This window comes from Conger conger, chromosome 17, assembly GCF_963514075.1.
Source record: "Conger conger chromosome 17, fConCon1.1, whole genome shotgun sequence".
In the NCBI taxonomy this organism is placed as follows: Eukaryota; Metazoa; Chordata; class Actinopteri; order Anguilliformes; family Congridae; genus Conger; species Conger conger.
The window spans coordinates 55587-68552 of NC_083776.1; the positions used below are offsets into that span (position 1 = coordinate 55587).

A 12966-nucleotide genomic window follows, 5' to 3' on the forward strand; every position below is an offset into this window, starting at 1 on the left:
AATCAAATTAGTTTACTGGACAAAGGCCTATCATTCGTACCGACGGCAAACATTAGAAAGAAACAAAAAGAAACCCTCAGAGGAGAAGCTCAGGAGTTTCACAGAAAGCTGAAACTAGCTGTCTTTTTTGAGGGATCAGAAAACACAGACAGAACACCCTTTATGGCCCGATCCAACTGGGAACCTAGGGAGAGCCAAATCCCGGGTACAATCACACAACTCATAAAAGACAACAACACCCTGATCAAGGCACTTAACCCCCAAACCCATAAAGACAAAAACAACCTCAGCAGAGGAGAGAGCCAAGCACTACATCAGCTGGCAAACAATAAACAAATTGTCATCAAACCAGCTGACAAGGGGAGTGCCATAGTAATCATGGACAGAACACAATACATTCAAGAAGCACACAGACAATTAAACAACACTACACACTATAAAAAATTAATTCGACCCATATATCTAGACACAGCACAAGAAATATATGACATTATACAGACACTATTAGAAAACAATTACATCACAAAAAAACAAAGTTTTTACCTAAGGGGGGAGGAAAATCCTAGACCAAGGATTTTTTACCTCCTCCCCAAAATACACAAACAGCCTCAGTCCTGGAGTGTACCATATGAAATCCCGGCAGGGAGACCTATTGTTTCAGACTGCAACAGCGAATCCTACAGGATCGCAGAATACATAGACTATTTCCTCACTCCACTGTCAACTAAACACAACAGTTACATAAAAGACACATACGACTTCATACGCATAGTTAAAAACACTAAAATAACACAGGACACCATTTTATTCACAATTGACATAGATAGTCTCTACACAAACATAAACACTGCAGCAGGGCTAACAGCTGTAAAACTCTGGATGGAGAAATACCCGGACGACAGCCGCCCGGATACATCTCTCCTACAACTGTTAGAAATCAGCCTGACAAAAAATGATTTTGAATTCAACAAAGAATTCTTTTTACAAATCAGCGGCACAGCGATGGGAAAAAAATTTGCACCGGCCTACGCGAACATTTACATGGCACACTGGGAGGAGACTGTTTTTCAAAAATGCCCCAAATTACCCACCAATTATTTTAGATACTTAGATGACATATGGGGAACATGGACACACAGTTTAGAGGACTTCAAACACTTTATACAAATCCTCAACACACACCATAGAATGATAACAGTTAAATACATCACGCATAACCAACAAATAGATTTCTTGGACACTACCACATACAAGGGACCCTCTTTTTCCCAAACACACACTTTAGACACTAAAGTTTTCTTTAAAGAGACCGACACACACACACTTTTACATAAAAACAGTCTCCACCCTAAACACACTTTCAAGGGCCTGATCAAATCACAATTGCTCAGGTTCAACAGGATTTGCACACAGGTAATAGATTTTGAAGAGGCTACCCAGACCCTCTTCAATGCATTAAAACCAAGGGGGTATTCCAGATCTTTCCTTAGACAGGTCCGGAAAACTTTCTTAACCACCAGACAACAAGACACGCGCAAAATCATTCCGCTAATCACCACCTACTCAGCATTTAGCCTAGCTGCAAACAGAAAAATTAAATTAAATCTAACCCGCACTCTACAGAACACAAACATTATCCAGGAATATAAAATTATCTCAGCATATAAAAGAAATAAAAATCTGAAAGATCATCTGGTAAGCAGCAAACTACCAGAAATTAATACTTTACCGACACAGGGCCCAATATTTTACAAACAAGCCACTACAGTCAGAAACACCACTACCAACACAACCTACATAATAAAACAAACACTAAATAAAAACACTAAAAACTGCATATATGCCATTAAGTGCAAACAATGTGGTATAATATATGTAGGAGAAACAGGGAACACAATTAAATGTAGACTAGCACAACATATATACAACATTAGAAATCATAGAGAGACAGACACACACCTGGTGGCTCATTTCCTTCACCATGGACTTGAGGCACTAGAAATATCGGGCCTCCAAATGAACAACAATTGGACACCGGAGGAGAGACGCAGGTTTGAGAAACACTGGATTCTCAAACTTAGCACTCTATTTCCAAGAGGACTAAATCAACGCACATAGAGCACCGACACAAGAGGGACCAAATTCTTCCTACTTAAAGGCTTCAGTACCCTGAATGGCCAGTGCAAACTTTTATTTCCCAAGAGGCCCTAATATGGGACAACTTGGGAAATAAAGATTTCTTACTTACCTAACCCTAACCCTAATCCTAACCCTAACCCTAACCCTAACCCTAACCCTAACCCTAACCCTAACCCTAACCCCTAACCCTAACCCTAACCCTAACCCTAACCCCTAACCCTAACCCTAACCCTAACCCTAACCCTAACCCTAACCCTGACCCCCACCCTGACCCCAACCCCAACCCCCACCCTAACCCTAACCCTACCCCTGAGCCCAACCCCCACCCCCACCCTAACCCTAACCCCACTCCCACTCCGACCCCTGACCTGAACCCTGCACCCACTCCCACCCCCCCCACCCCATGCCACTGGAGTCGGAGTAGCGGAGGAAATCTTCTACCCGACCAGACACCCCCGAACAACCCGGAAGGTCCAGGAATGGACCCTCAGAACCAGCAAACCAAACATAATCCTGGGGGACTCCAACCTCTCCAGGATCCAGTCCCACTCCAGGGGAGACCTCCAAATTGACAGCTACCCCGGAGCAACATTTTATCATATCGCAGGACTTCTGGAGAAAACCCAAGTGAATCCCAGAGTACAGAGAGTCATCCTGTCCACTGGGATTAACAACAAGGACCAGCACCCTAAGAAAACAGCAATAAAACAGCTGCAGACCATGCTGAGGATGACGAAAAACACCTTCCCGGCAGCAGAAATTTGGATCCCGTTAATTAATTATTCCCAAAACCTGGAACCCCGCCAGAAATCCAATTTGGAGGAGATCAATAATCACATCCTCCGAAACATGCCACATGTTCCCACGCTTCCGGAGGAGGACTTCCGCACTACACGGGACGACATCCACTGGACAGAGAGAACAGCTGGCAAGATGTTGGAACACTGGCTAAAACATTTAAACTGAGAATCCCCACAAACCCAAACACAAACAGGGAGGGGAATAAGAACATTATACTGCTGGCACAAAACTTTTCACCAACACAAAATCAAATTAGTTTACTGGACAAAGGCCTATCATTCGTACCGACGGCAAACATTAGAAAAAAACAAAAAGAAACCCTCAGAGGAGAAGCTCAGGAGTTTCACAGAAAGCTGAAACTAGCTGTCTTTTTTGAGGGATCAGAAAACACAGACAGAACACCCTTTATGGCCCGATCCAACTGGGAACCCAGGGAGAGCCAAATCCCGGGTACAATCACACAACTCATAAAAGACAACAACACCCTGATCAAGGCGCTTAACCCCCAAACCCATAAAGACAAAAACAACCTCAGCAGAGGAGAGAGCCAAGCACTACATCAGCTGGCAAACAATAAACAAATTGTCATCAAACCAGCTGACAAGGGGAGTGCCATAGTAATCATGGACAGAACACAATACATTCAAGAAGCACACAGACAATTAAACAACACTACACACTATAAAAAATTAATTCGACCCATATATCTAGACACAGCACAAGAAATATATGACATTATACAGACACTATTAGAAAACAATTACATCACAAAAAAACAAAGTTTTTACCTAAGGGGGGAGGAAAACCCTAGACCAAGGGTTTTTTACCTCCTCCCCAAAATACACAAACAGCCTCAGTCCTGGAGTGTACCATATGAGATCCCGGCAGGGAGACCTATTGTTTCAGACTGCAACAGCGAATCCTACAGGATCGCAGAATACATAGACTATTTCCTCACTCCACTGTCAACTAAACACAACAGTTACATAAAAGACACATACGACTTCATACGCATAGTTAAAAACACTAAAATAACACAGGACACCATTTTATTCACAATTGACATAGATAGTCTCTACACAAACATAAACACTGCAGCAGGGCTAACAGCTGTAAAACTCTGGATGGAGAAATACCCGGACGACAGCCGCCCGGATACATCTCTCCTACAACTGTTAGAAATCAACCTGACAAAAAATGATTTTGAATTCAACAAAGAATTCTTTTTACAAATCAGCGGCACAGCGATGGGTAAGAAATTTGCACCGGCCTACGCGAACATTTACATGGCACACTGGGAGGAGACTGTTTTTCAAAAATGCCCCAAATTACCCACCAATTATTTTAGATACTTAGATGACATATGGGGAACATGGACACATAGTTTAGAGGACTTCAAACACTTTATACAAATCCTCAACACACACCATAGAATGATAACAGTTAAATACATCACGCATAACCAACAAATAGATTTCTTGGACACTACCACATACAAGGGACCCTCTTTTTCCCAAACACACACTTTAGACACTAAAGTTTTCTTTAAAGAGACTGACACACACACACTTTTACATAAAAACAGTCTCCACCCTAAACACACTTTCAAGGGCCTGATCAAATCACAATTGCTCAGGTTCAACAGGATTTGCACACAGGTAATAGATTTTGAAGAGGCTACCCAGACCCTCTTCAATGCATTAAAACCAAGGGGGTATTCCAGATCTTTCCTTAGACAGGTCCGGAAAACTTTCTTAACCACCAGGCAACAAGACACGCGCAAAATCATTCCGCTAATCACCACCTACTCAGCATTTAGCCTAGCTGCAAACAGAAAAATTAAATTAAATCTAACCCACACTTTTATTTCCCAAGAGGCCCTAATATGGGACAACTTGGGAAATAAAGATTTCTTACTTACCTAACCCTAACCCTAACCCTAACCCTAACTCTAACCCTAACCCTAACCCTAACCCCTACCCTTACCTCATCTCTAACCCTAACCCTATAACCCTAACCCTTACCCCAACCCTAATCATAATCATAACCTTAACACTAACCCTAATCATAACCCTAACCCCTACCCTTACCTCATCTCTAACCCTAACCCTAATCATAATCATAACCCTAACCCTAACCCTAACCCCAACCCTAACCCTAATCATAACCCTCACCCTTACCCTTACCCCAACCCTATAATAGATTTTTAAGAGGCTACCCAGACCCTCATCAATGCATTAAAACCAAGGGGGTATTCCAGATCTTTCCTTAGACAAACTTTCTTAACCACCAGACAACAAGACACGCGCAAAATCATCCCGCTAATCACCACCTACTCAGCATTTAGCCTAGCTGCAAACAGAAAAATTAAATTAAATCTAACCCACACTCTACAGAACACAAACATTATCCAGGACTATAAAATTATCTCAGCATATAAAATAAATAAAAATCTTAAAGATCATCTGGTAAGCAGCAAACTACCAGGAATTAATACTTTACCTACACAGGGCCCAATATTCCACAAGCAAGCCACTACAGCCAGGAACACCACTACCAGCACAACCTACATAATAAAACAAACACTAACTAAAAACACTAAAAACTGCATATATGCAATTAAGTGCAAACAATGTGGTATAATATATGTAGGAGAAACAGGGAACACAATTAAATGTAGACTAGCACAACATATATACAACATTAGAAATCACAGAGAGACAGACACACACCTGGTGGCTCATTTCCTTCACCATGGACTTGAGGCACTAGAAATATCAGGCCTTCAAACAAACAATAATTGGACACCGGAGGAGAGACGCAGGTTTGAGAAACACTGGATTCTCAAACTCAGCACTCTATTTCCAAGAGGACTGAACCAACGCACATAGAGCACCGACAAGAGGGACCAAATTCTTCCTACTTAAAGGCTTCAGTACCCTGAATGGCCAGTGCAAACTTTTATTTCCCAAGATGCCCTAATATGGGACAACTTGGGAAATAAAGATTTCTTACTTACCTAACCCTAACCCTAACCCTAACCCCAACCCCATCTGTAACCCCAACCCAACCCTAATCCCAACTGCAATTCCAACCCCGACCCCAGCTACTACTGCATTACATCCCTCACCCCAACCCCAACTCCTATCCTAACCACCACCCCACCCCAATAGGACCCTTTGGGAACCCTTATCCTACCCTAACCCTAATCCCAACAGGGTAGTCACCTGAACCCGAATGGGGACCCTACCCTAACCCCACTACAAGGGCTACTACACCGCAACTGCATCGCAATGGAAACCCCAGCTGCAGTCTCAACGCTTACCCCAATCAGGATCAGCATCTTAATGTTTATATAAAGCAAAATTTCTTTTAAATTATATATAGAGTCTTGGGACTAGGAGGGGCCAAGGTGGGAGGCCTTGCAACACAATTTTCAGGCATGAAGGAGTGTGTGTCTCTCTCTTTTTTATTTTATTTTATTTTATTTCATTTTTTTAGTGTGTATCACGGTTCAAGTAACCCTTTATTTATAATAAAGCACTTAAAGCATGGCGTGCCCTCTTGTCCCTAAATTAATTTTTTACCTACCCTCTTGGTCTGTCCTAGCCACCATAGTATTTATTTATTTATTTAATTAATTTAAGAAATGTATTTATATGTATATATTTATTACAATATTTATTGAATCCGTGCCCTTCCTGGATGGGCTCCGTGCGCAGGTCCCTTGTTGCACAGTCGCCGTGGGGTGTTTGGTTTCTGGGGGAGTGGTACGGGTGCTTCTCCCTGAGTTGTCCTTCTATCAATAACATCACCGGAATAAAGATAATTCATTCAGACTATAAGAAACATAACGCACAGAACAAACACATTACATACAATACATACACATGGGAAACGAGGAGCTTCCTTTGCCCCATCGGCCATTGCAAGGGGCCCTCTGCCAGTGATGGCACTGGAGGGCCTTCCTCACACACTTAACCTAACTCTAACCCTAACCCGAACCCAAGGAGAGCCAAATCTCAGGTACAATCACACAACTCATAAAAGACAACAACACCCTGATCAAGGCTCTTAACCCCCAAACCCACAAAGACAAAAACAACCTCAGCAGAGGAGAGAGCCAAGCACTACATCAGCTGGCAAACAATGAACAAATTGTCATCAAACCAGCTGACAAGGGGAGTGCCATAGTAATCATGGACAGAACACAATACATTCAAGAAGCACACAGACAATTAAACAACACTACACACTATAAAAAATTAATTAGACCCATATATCTAGACACAGCACAGGAAATACATAACATTATACAGACACTACTAGAGAACAATTGCATCACAAAAAAACAAAGTTTTATTGTTTCAGACTGCAACAGCGAATCCTACAGGATCGCAGAATACATAGACCATTTCTTCACTCCACTGTCAACTAAACACAACAGTTACATGAAAGACACATACGACTTCATGCACATAGTTAAAAACACTAAAATAACACAGGACACCCTTTTATTCACAATTGACATAGATAGTCTCTACACAAACATAAACACTGCAGCCGGGCTAACAGCTGTAAAACTCTGGATGGGAAAATACCCGGACGACAGCCGCCCCGGATAAATCTCTCCTACAACTGTTAGAAATCAGCCTGACAAAAAAAGATTTTGAATTCAATCAAGAATTCTTTTTACAAATCAGCGGCACAGCGATGGGTAAAAAATTTGCACCGGCCTACGCTAACATTTACATGGCACACTGGGAGGAATTACCCACCAATTATTTTAGATACTTAGATGACATATGGGGAACATGGACACACAGTTTAGAGGACTTCAAACACTTTATACAAATCCTCAATACACACCATAGATTGATAACAGTTAAATACATCACACATAACCAACAAATAGATTTCTTGGACACTACCACATAAGGCCCGGACACACCAAACCGACGGTCGGCCGTCGGACGTCGGTGGCGCCCTGTCGGCCGAGTCTTTCCGGTGTGTCCCGCACGCTGACACTCCGTGTCGGCCCCCGGAGCCGTCGATGAGAGAGAGCTCTCTGATTGGCTGTCCAGCTAGCGAATCAGTGCACGAGAAGAGAAACGGAAGCGACGAAAGCAAGCCATTCCAAAGTTACTATCACTACCAGACATAATTTTAGATTAGTATTACTAAATAGCGAGAGAACAAGGAAATTGCTGCAAACTGTTTGTTGTGAGTGAGACAATGGCTGCTTCTAGGTCCAACGCAATGCAAACGCATTCCCCGGTCTTCCGGTTTCCATTTTTTGAAAGACAAATACAGACTACCACCACGCAGGCGCAGAACGTACGTGCAACTCGGCCGTCGGCGGACCGTCGTTGCGGTGTGTTCAGCACAGCCAACATTAACGACGCATATCGACGCGAGGCGAACTTTGACGGCGCTCCGCGGCTGACCGTCGGTTTGGTGTGTCCGGGCCTTTACAGCCGACATATTGACTACTCAAGAAAACAACGGGGCGCTGTGTCATAACCTGTCGACGGCGGCAGTGTCATAATTACGCGACGGTTAGGGAGACTACTCGTTTGTCCAGAATCTTTAGCGGTACTCTGGTACTGACCAATTAGGAACCGGTACCAAAAAATACCGGCTCTCGGTACACATCCCTACTGGCAAGTACCACATTCAACCACCATGTTACTCCTTTAACATAAAAATATTCCCTCAAAACTCCTCCCTCAAAGGGTTTGTGGAGATGTCAATGTACTTTATGAACATTTTAAAAGGTTTCACAGACTCTCGCTTTAAAGCATGAGTGCAGTTCTTAACGTAAAAAATCCCTCCCAACTCCTCACTTTAAGTGCCTGTGGAGATGTTTCAATGCACTTAACACAGAGGGCTTCTCCTGGAACCATGAGAGTCCATGAGAGTCTTCTGTACAGCTTTGATTTCCTCTCTGGTCCACTTCCTCCTCTTGCTTTTGGATAAACCTCAAAATGAGACAATTGTTACTCTCCTTGGCTTTTTCCATGTCTGACATCTCTTCTTTATCAGTACATAATAGCAATATAACAGCAACAATAACAAAGCATAGCAATTCATAGTGTATGAGATGTGACAAATGAGGGGTGAGGCAGCAACATGCAGGCAACACCTGAGAGCGACCAGCGGACACATGGTATCATGTGTATCATGGTACACATTTAGTCTCGGTATCTACGGTCTATGGTGCCATTCAATCACTGAATAGTCCACCTTTGGTGGGGTTTTTTTTGTGATTTGTGATTTGGTGTTAGTGTCCTCTAGAATGTCTCCATTCAACTCCCATGAGGTACATGCTGCTTGCCTCCAACCTGACAGCTTCCATCTGGCCCCAATCTCGTTGACTAGGGTGCCTCGATCGCAGGCCAAGCTTCCAGCGGCATCAGGTCACGTCTTTTGATGTTGTTCAGCGTTGGCAGTGACACATTCTGGTGAGGGCAATTAACGGCAGCAAATTACACCTGGATCCCCCCCCCAGAGTCCAAAGACATGCAGCTTAGGCTGATTGGAGAGTCTAAATTGCCCGTGAGTATGAGTGTGAGTGAATGGTGTGTGTGTGTGTGTGTGTGTGTGTGTGTGTGTGTGCCCTGTGATGGACTGGCGACCTGTCCAGGGTGTATTCCTGCCTTTCGCCAGCTTGCAATTGCATATATTATATATCAAAATGTTCAGTGTTTTGTACAGATTCTCAGAATTTATACTTTTTAAATATGAGCATTTGTTTGAGAGCAGCTTTCTTCACTCTTCAGTTCAGCAAATCCGCTATTGATATGCAAATGAGCGGTTTCTACCGGTGTCCAAAAAGACCCCATGCAGTTATCCTTGCCAGAGGTGGATGCAAGTACTAAACCAAGGTTGCCAATAATTATGGAACCTTGAGCATTTTGAGTTCAAGTCATCAAATTGATCTCAGTAATCATATTCTTGATCGCATTTTTGTGCATTGCCAGTCAGGGGTGTCAATAATTCTGGAGCCCTCTTTATATATAATTATGAAGTTTATTATTCATATTTCAGTTACCATATAACGTGCGGCAATGTGCTGCATAAAGTGCCACAGTCACATCAGTATCATATTGACATGGGAGTGCAAATCAAAAGGAAAAAGTATTTCATATAATACTTCCTCACTGAAAAAAACAATGAATCTTTTTACAGTATGTTGACCGAAACCAAGTGTTGATATAAGGAGATACTGAATGTATCAGACAATATCCTACAACACAATGAGACTAGCCAGTAATGGTGATGATGATGGCTCAGCTGACAGTCTAATAATTATAACATTCACAGTTCATATGACCAGAACATAGTGAGCAGAACATAGAATACAGGCAAAACATAAATTATTGGATGAATAAAACAAACACTGTACACTGTATTTATACATACTTCTCTCGGTAACATCCACAAATATGACTTCAATGTGTTTCCTCCTCTCCCTCTTGCATTATGAGTCATACCCATGCAAGCAGCTCTGCAGCTGAGGAGCTCCTGGAGGCGTTTGCCTCACTAATTACAGCAGCTAACCTGTGGTGCCTGATATGCAGCATGCTGGGACAGAACCGAATGAGTCCCACCATTGCGCACACTAACTCTAATTATTAACTGTTCAAAGCGGGTTGAGATCACATGATTTCCTGTACTGAAACCTGTGATCTTTACTCATTAAACAGGTGTGAAATATGTAATTATAATGTGGATATGACAAGCCTATGCATGTCATTTAAGTATTTTAATGTTCTAGTTTTATGTTCCACAGTTTTACCATTGGGCAGTCATTTAAATATAAATTGGTCAAATGATGACAAAATAAATGTTCTGTCCAAATGCAAAAAAAACAAACAATGCATACAGAGAAATCAAGTTTTTTATAACTTGATTTGATTTCTAGGCTGAATTTAAGACAGCCCAATATGCTATACTGTAAACATATACAGTATACTGAAACAAAAAAATGAGGTAATAAGTCAGACGGTCTATAAAAAATATTCTGCAAAAAAAAGGTAAATTATACCGCAGTTTCTGAGTTACACAAGAAAAACCTGTTCATCTGAACTTTAAGTTCACAATGAGAGAGAAAGAGAGGCACAGACGGACCTGATGCAACTCTGACACTTCTAAACATTTCACAATACTTATCTTCTTGTACACGTCATATTTGGAGAGGAATTTGGAATCATATAAAATGTTTCGTTGTTTTCCATAAAAGGCTGAAAAGAGGAATGGTTCATTATTGTGGCCCCCTGCTGTCTCCAGGTTCAGTCACAGCTTGTGATTACACCCAGTGGCCTGCAGGTGGAGCCCTTGGCACATGTGCACACATAGGACAAGCAAAGCCCTCTTGGAAAAAGAAAATCCTATAACCTCAACATTCTGTAAAGAAAGCATCCTTGTAATGTGAATGGTATCTCTGCAGAATAAAGTTACAGAATACACACCCATATAAAAAAAAGCCAATGCTGGGTTTCATCTCTCCGTAACTACAGAAAACTTGAATGACCCAAGGAAATAATGAAGAACTTTTAAATCCTTATCTCCATGTGATAACCTGTGACCTAACTTCCTGTATAGTCAAAGATGCTATTGCTGTATTGAATACATTTGAAATGTTAATGAGCATTTTCATTGGTCTGGGATCTTGTTTACCTCACAGTCCTCCCGAGGTGGAATCTGTAAGTTATGACAATACTGTTCATGTTGAACATCATTTCAGTTTTGCCTCTTTTTCTGATTCACTGGCTTCTTCAAATGTATTTAATATTTATTGCTGAACCTTTCTAAAAAAAAATGTCCTCGGTATGGAAGGTTGCTTATGTTCTACCCTTACTAAAAGGAGGGGATCCAACACTGCTGAATAATAACTGTATAATCTGTACAAATAGTAACTGTTTAATGAATATTTTGATTGATTTTGTTTTTTACGTTTTAATCTCGTGTGACACAATATGTAATGCTGCCCCACTTGAACTCTCTCTTGGAAAATATATTTTAATCTCAATGGGATCAAATTGGTTAAAGGTTCAGAAAGTAATAAAAATATATAAAGGTGAACATCCTTTCTTATTCATTGACCATATATGTATAAAATCTAAATCCAATTCTCTCATGAAAAATGGTGGATGGTTCCACAAGATGCATTGTGAACATGAATACACAAACACTGCTGGCTCCAGCAAATATCCAGGAAGGTGACTGCGCATTGAGAGCACTGACGTGGTGACAGTATGGGTTACCCAGGAAGGTGACTGCACATTGAGAGCACTGACGTGGTGACACGGGATGCGTTACCCAGGATTTGGGTATGCATCGAGGGGGTGTGCTAGGACCTGCAGCTGATGCAGTCTGGTCTACATGCGGATGAGAGATGCCGCTTTGTCTCCGGGGATGCCTGTGCCAGGGAGGGGCCAGAGCTATACACCCCCCCCCACACTGAAAATAAACATGTTAACATCCCCAGGCAGGAGAGGTGACCGTTCTCTCCAGGTCTGAAATCAGATGGTGCGGTGTGGGATGGAGAAATAACTGCATCCGACAGGAAGGACCGCAGCTGGACAGATCCTCGGGTCTTGATGTCAGAGAAGCTGGCGTAAGTCTCACTGCAGGTGGGACGGGTCCCTCAGGCCTTGATGTCAGAGAAGCTGGCGTAAGTCTCACTGCAGGTGGGACGGGTCCCTCAGGCCTTGATGTCAGAGAAGCTGGCGTAAGTCTCACTGCAGGTGGGACGGGTCCCTCAGGCCTTGATGTCAGAGAAGCTGGCGTAAGTCTCACTGCAGGTGGGACGGGTCCCTCAGGCCTTGATGTCAGAGAAGCTGGCGTAAGTCTCGCTGCAGCTGGAAGAGGTGCTCAGGTTTCCTGAGCCGCTGCCCTCTAAAGCACAAGACACAAGGGCGGTTAGCCACAGCGATGCATCAATCTGGACACAGGTGGGCACAGTGAATGGGGATATGCGGAAAGTGTACAGGCTGGTGCAGAGTGGGGTACAAAGTGGGG

The 12966-nt window shown here is 42.6% G+C and overlaps 1 protein-coding gene across 7 annotated transcripts in view; it reads right to left on the reverse strand.

The window, feature by feature from the left end:
* Positions 1-9952: 9952 nt before the first annotated feature.
* LOC133116459 (guanine nucleotide exchange factor DBS-like) overlaps positions 9953-12966 on the reverse strand; it is a 57820-nt gene continuing 54806 nt past the window's right edge. For all 7 annotated transcript variants that reach the window (XM_061226011.1, XM_061226010.1, XM_061226015.1 and 4 more), the window contains one exon: positions 9953-12843. In XM_061226011.1, the coding sequence (XP_061081995.1) occupies positions 12764-12843 (80 nt within the window). In that variant the 3' untranslated portion in view covers positions 9953-12763. The remainder of the gene's footprint in view (positions 12844-12966) is intronic.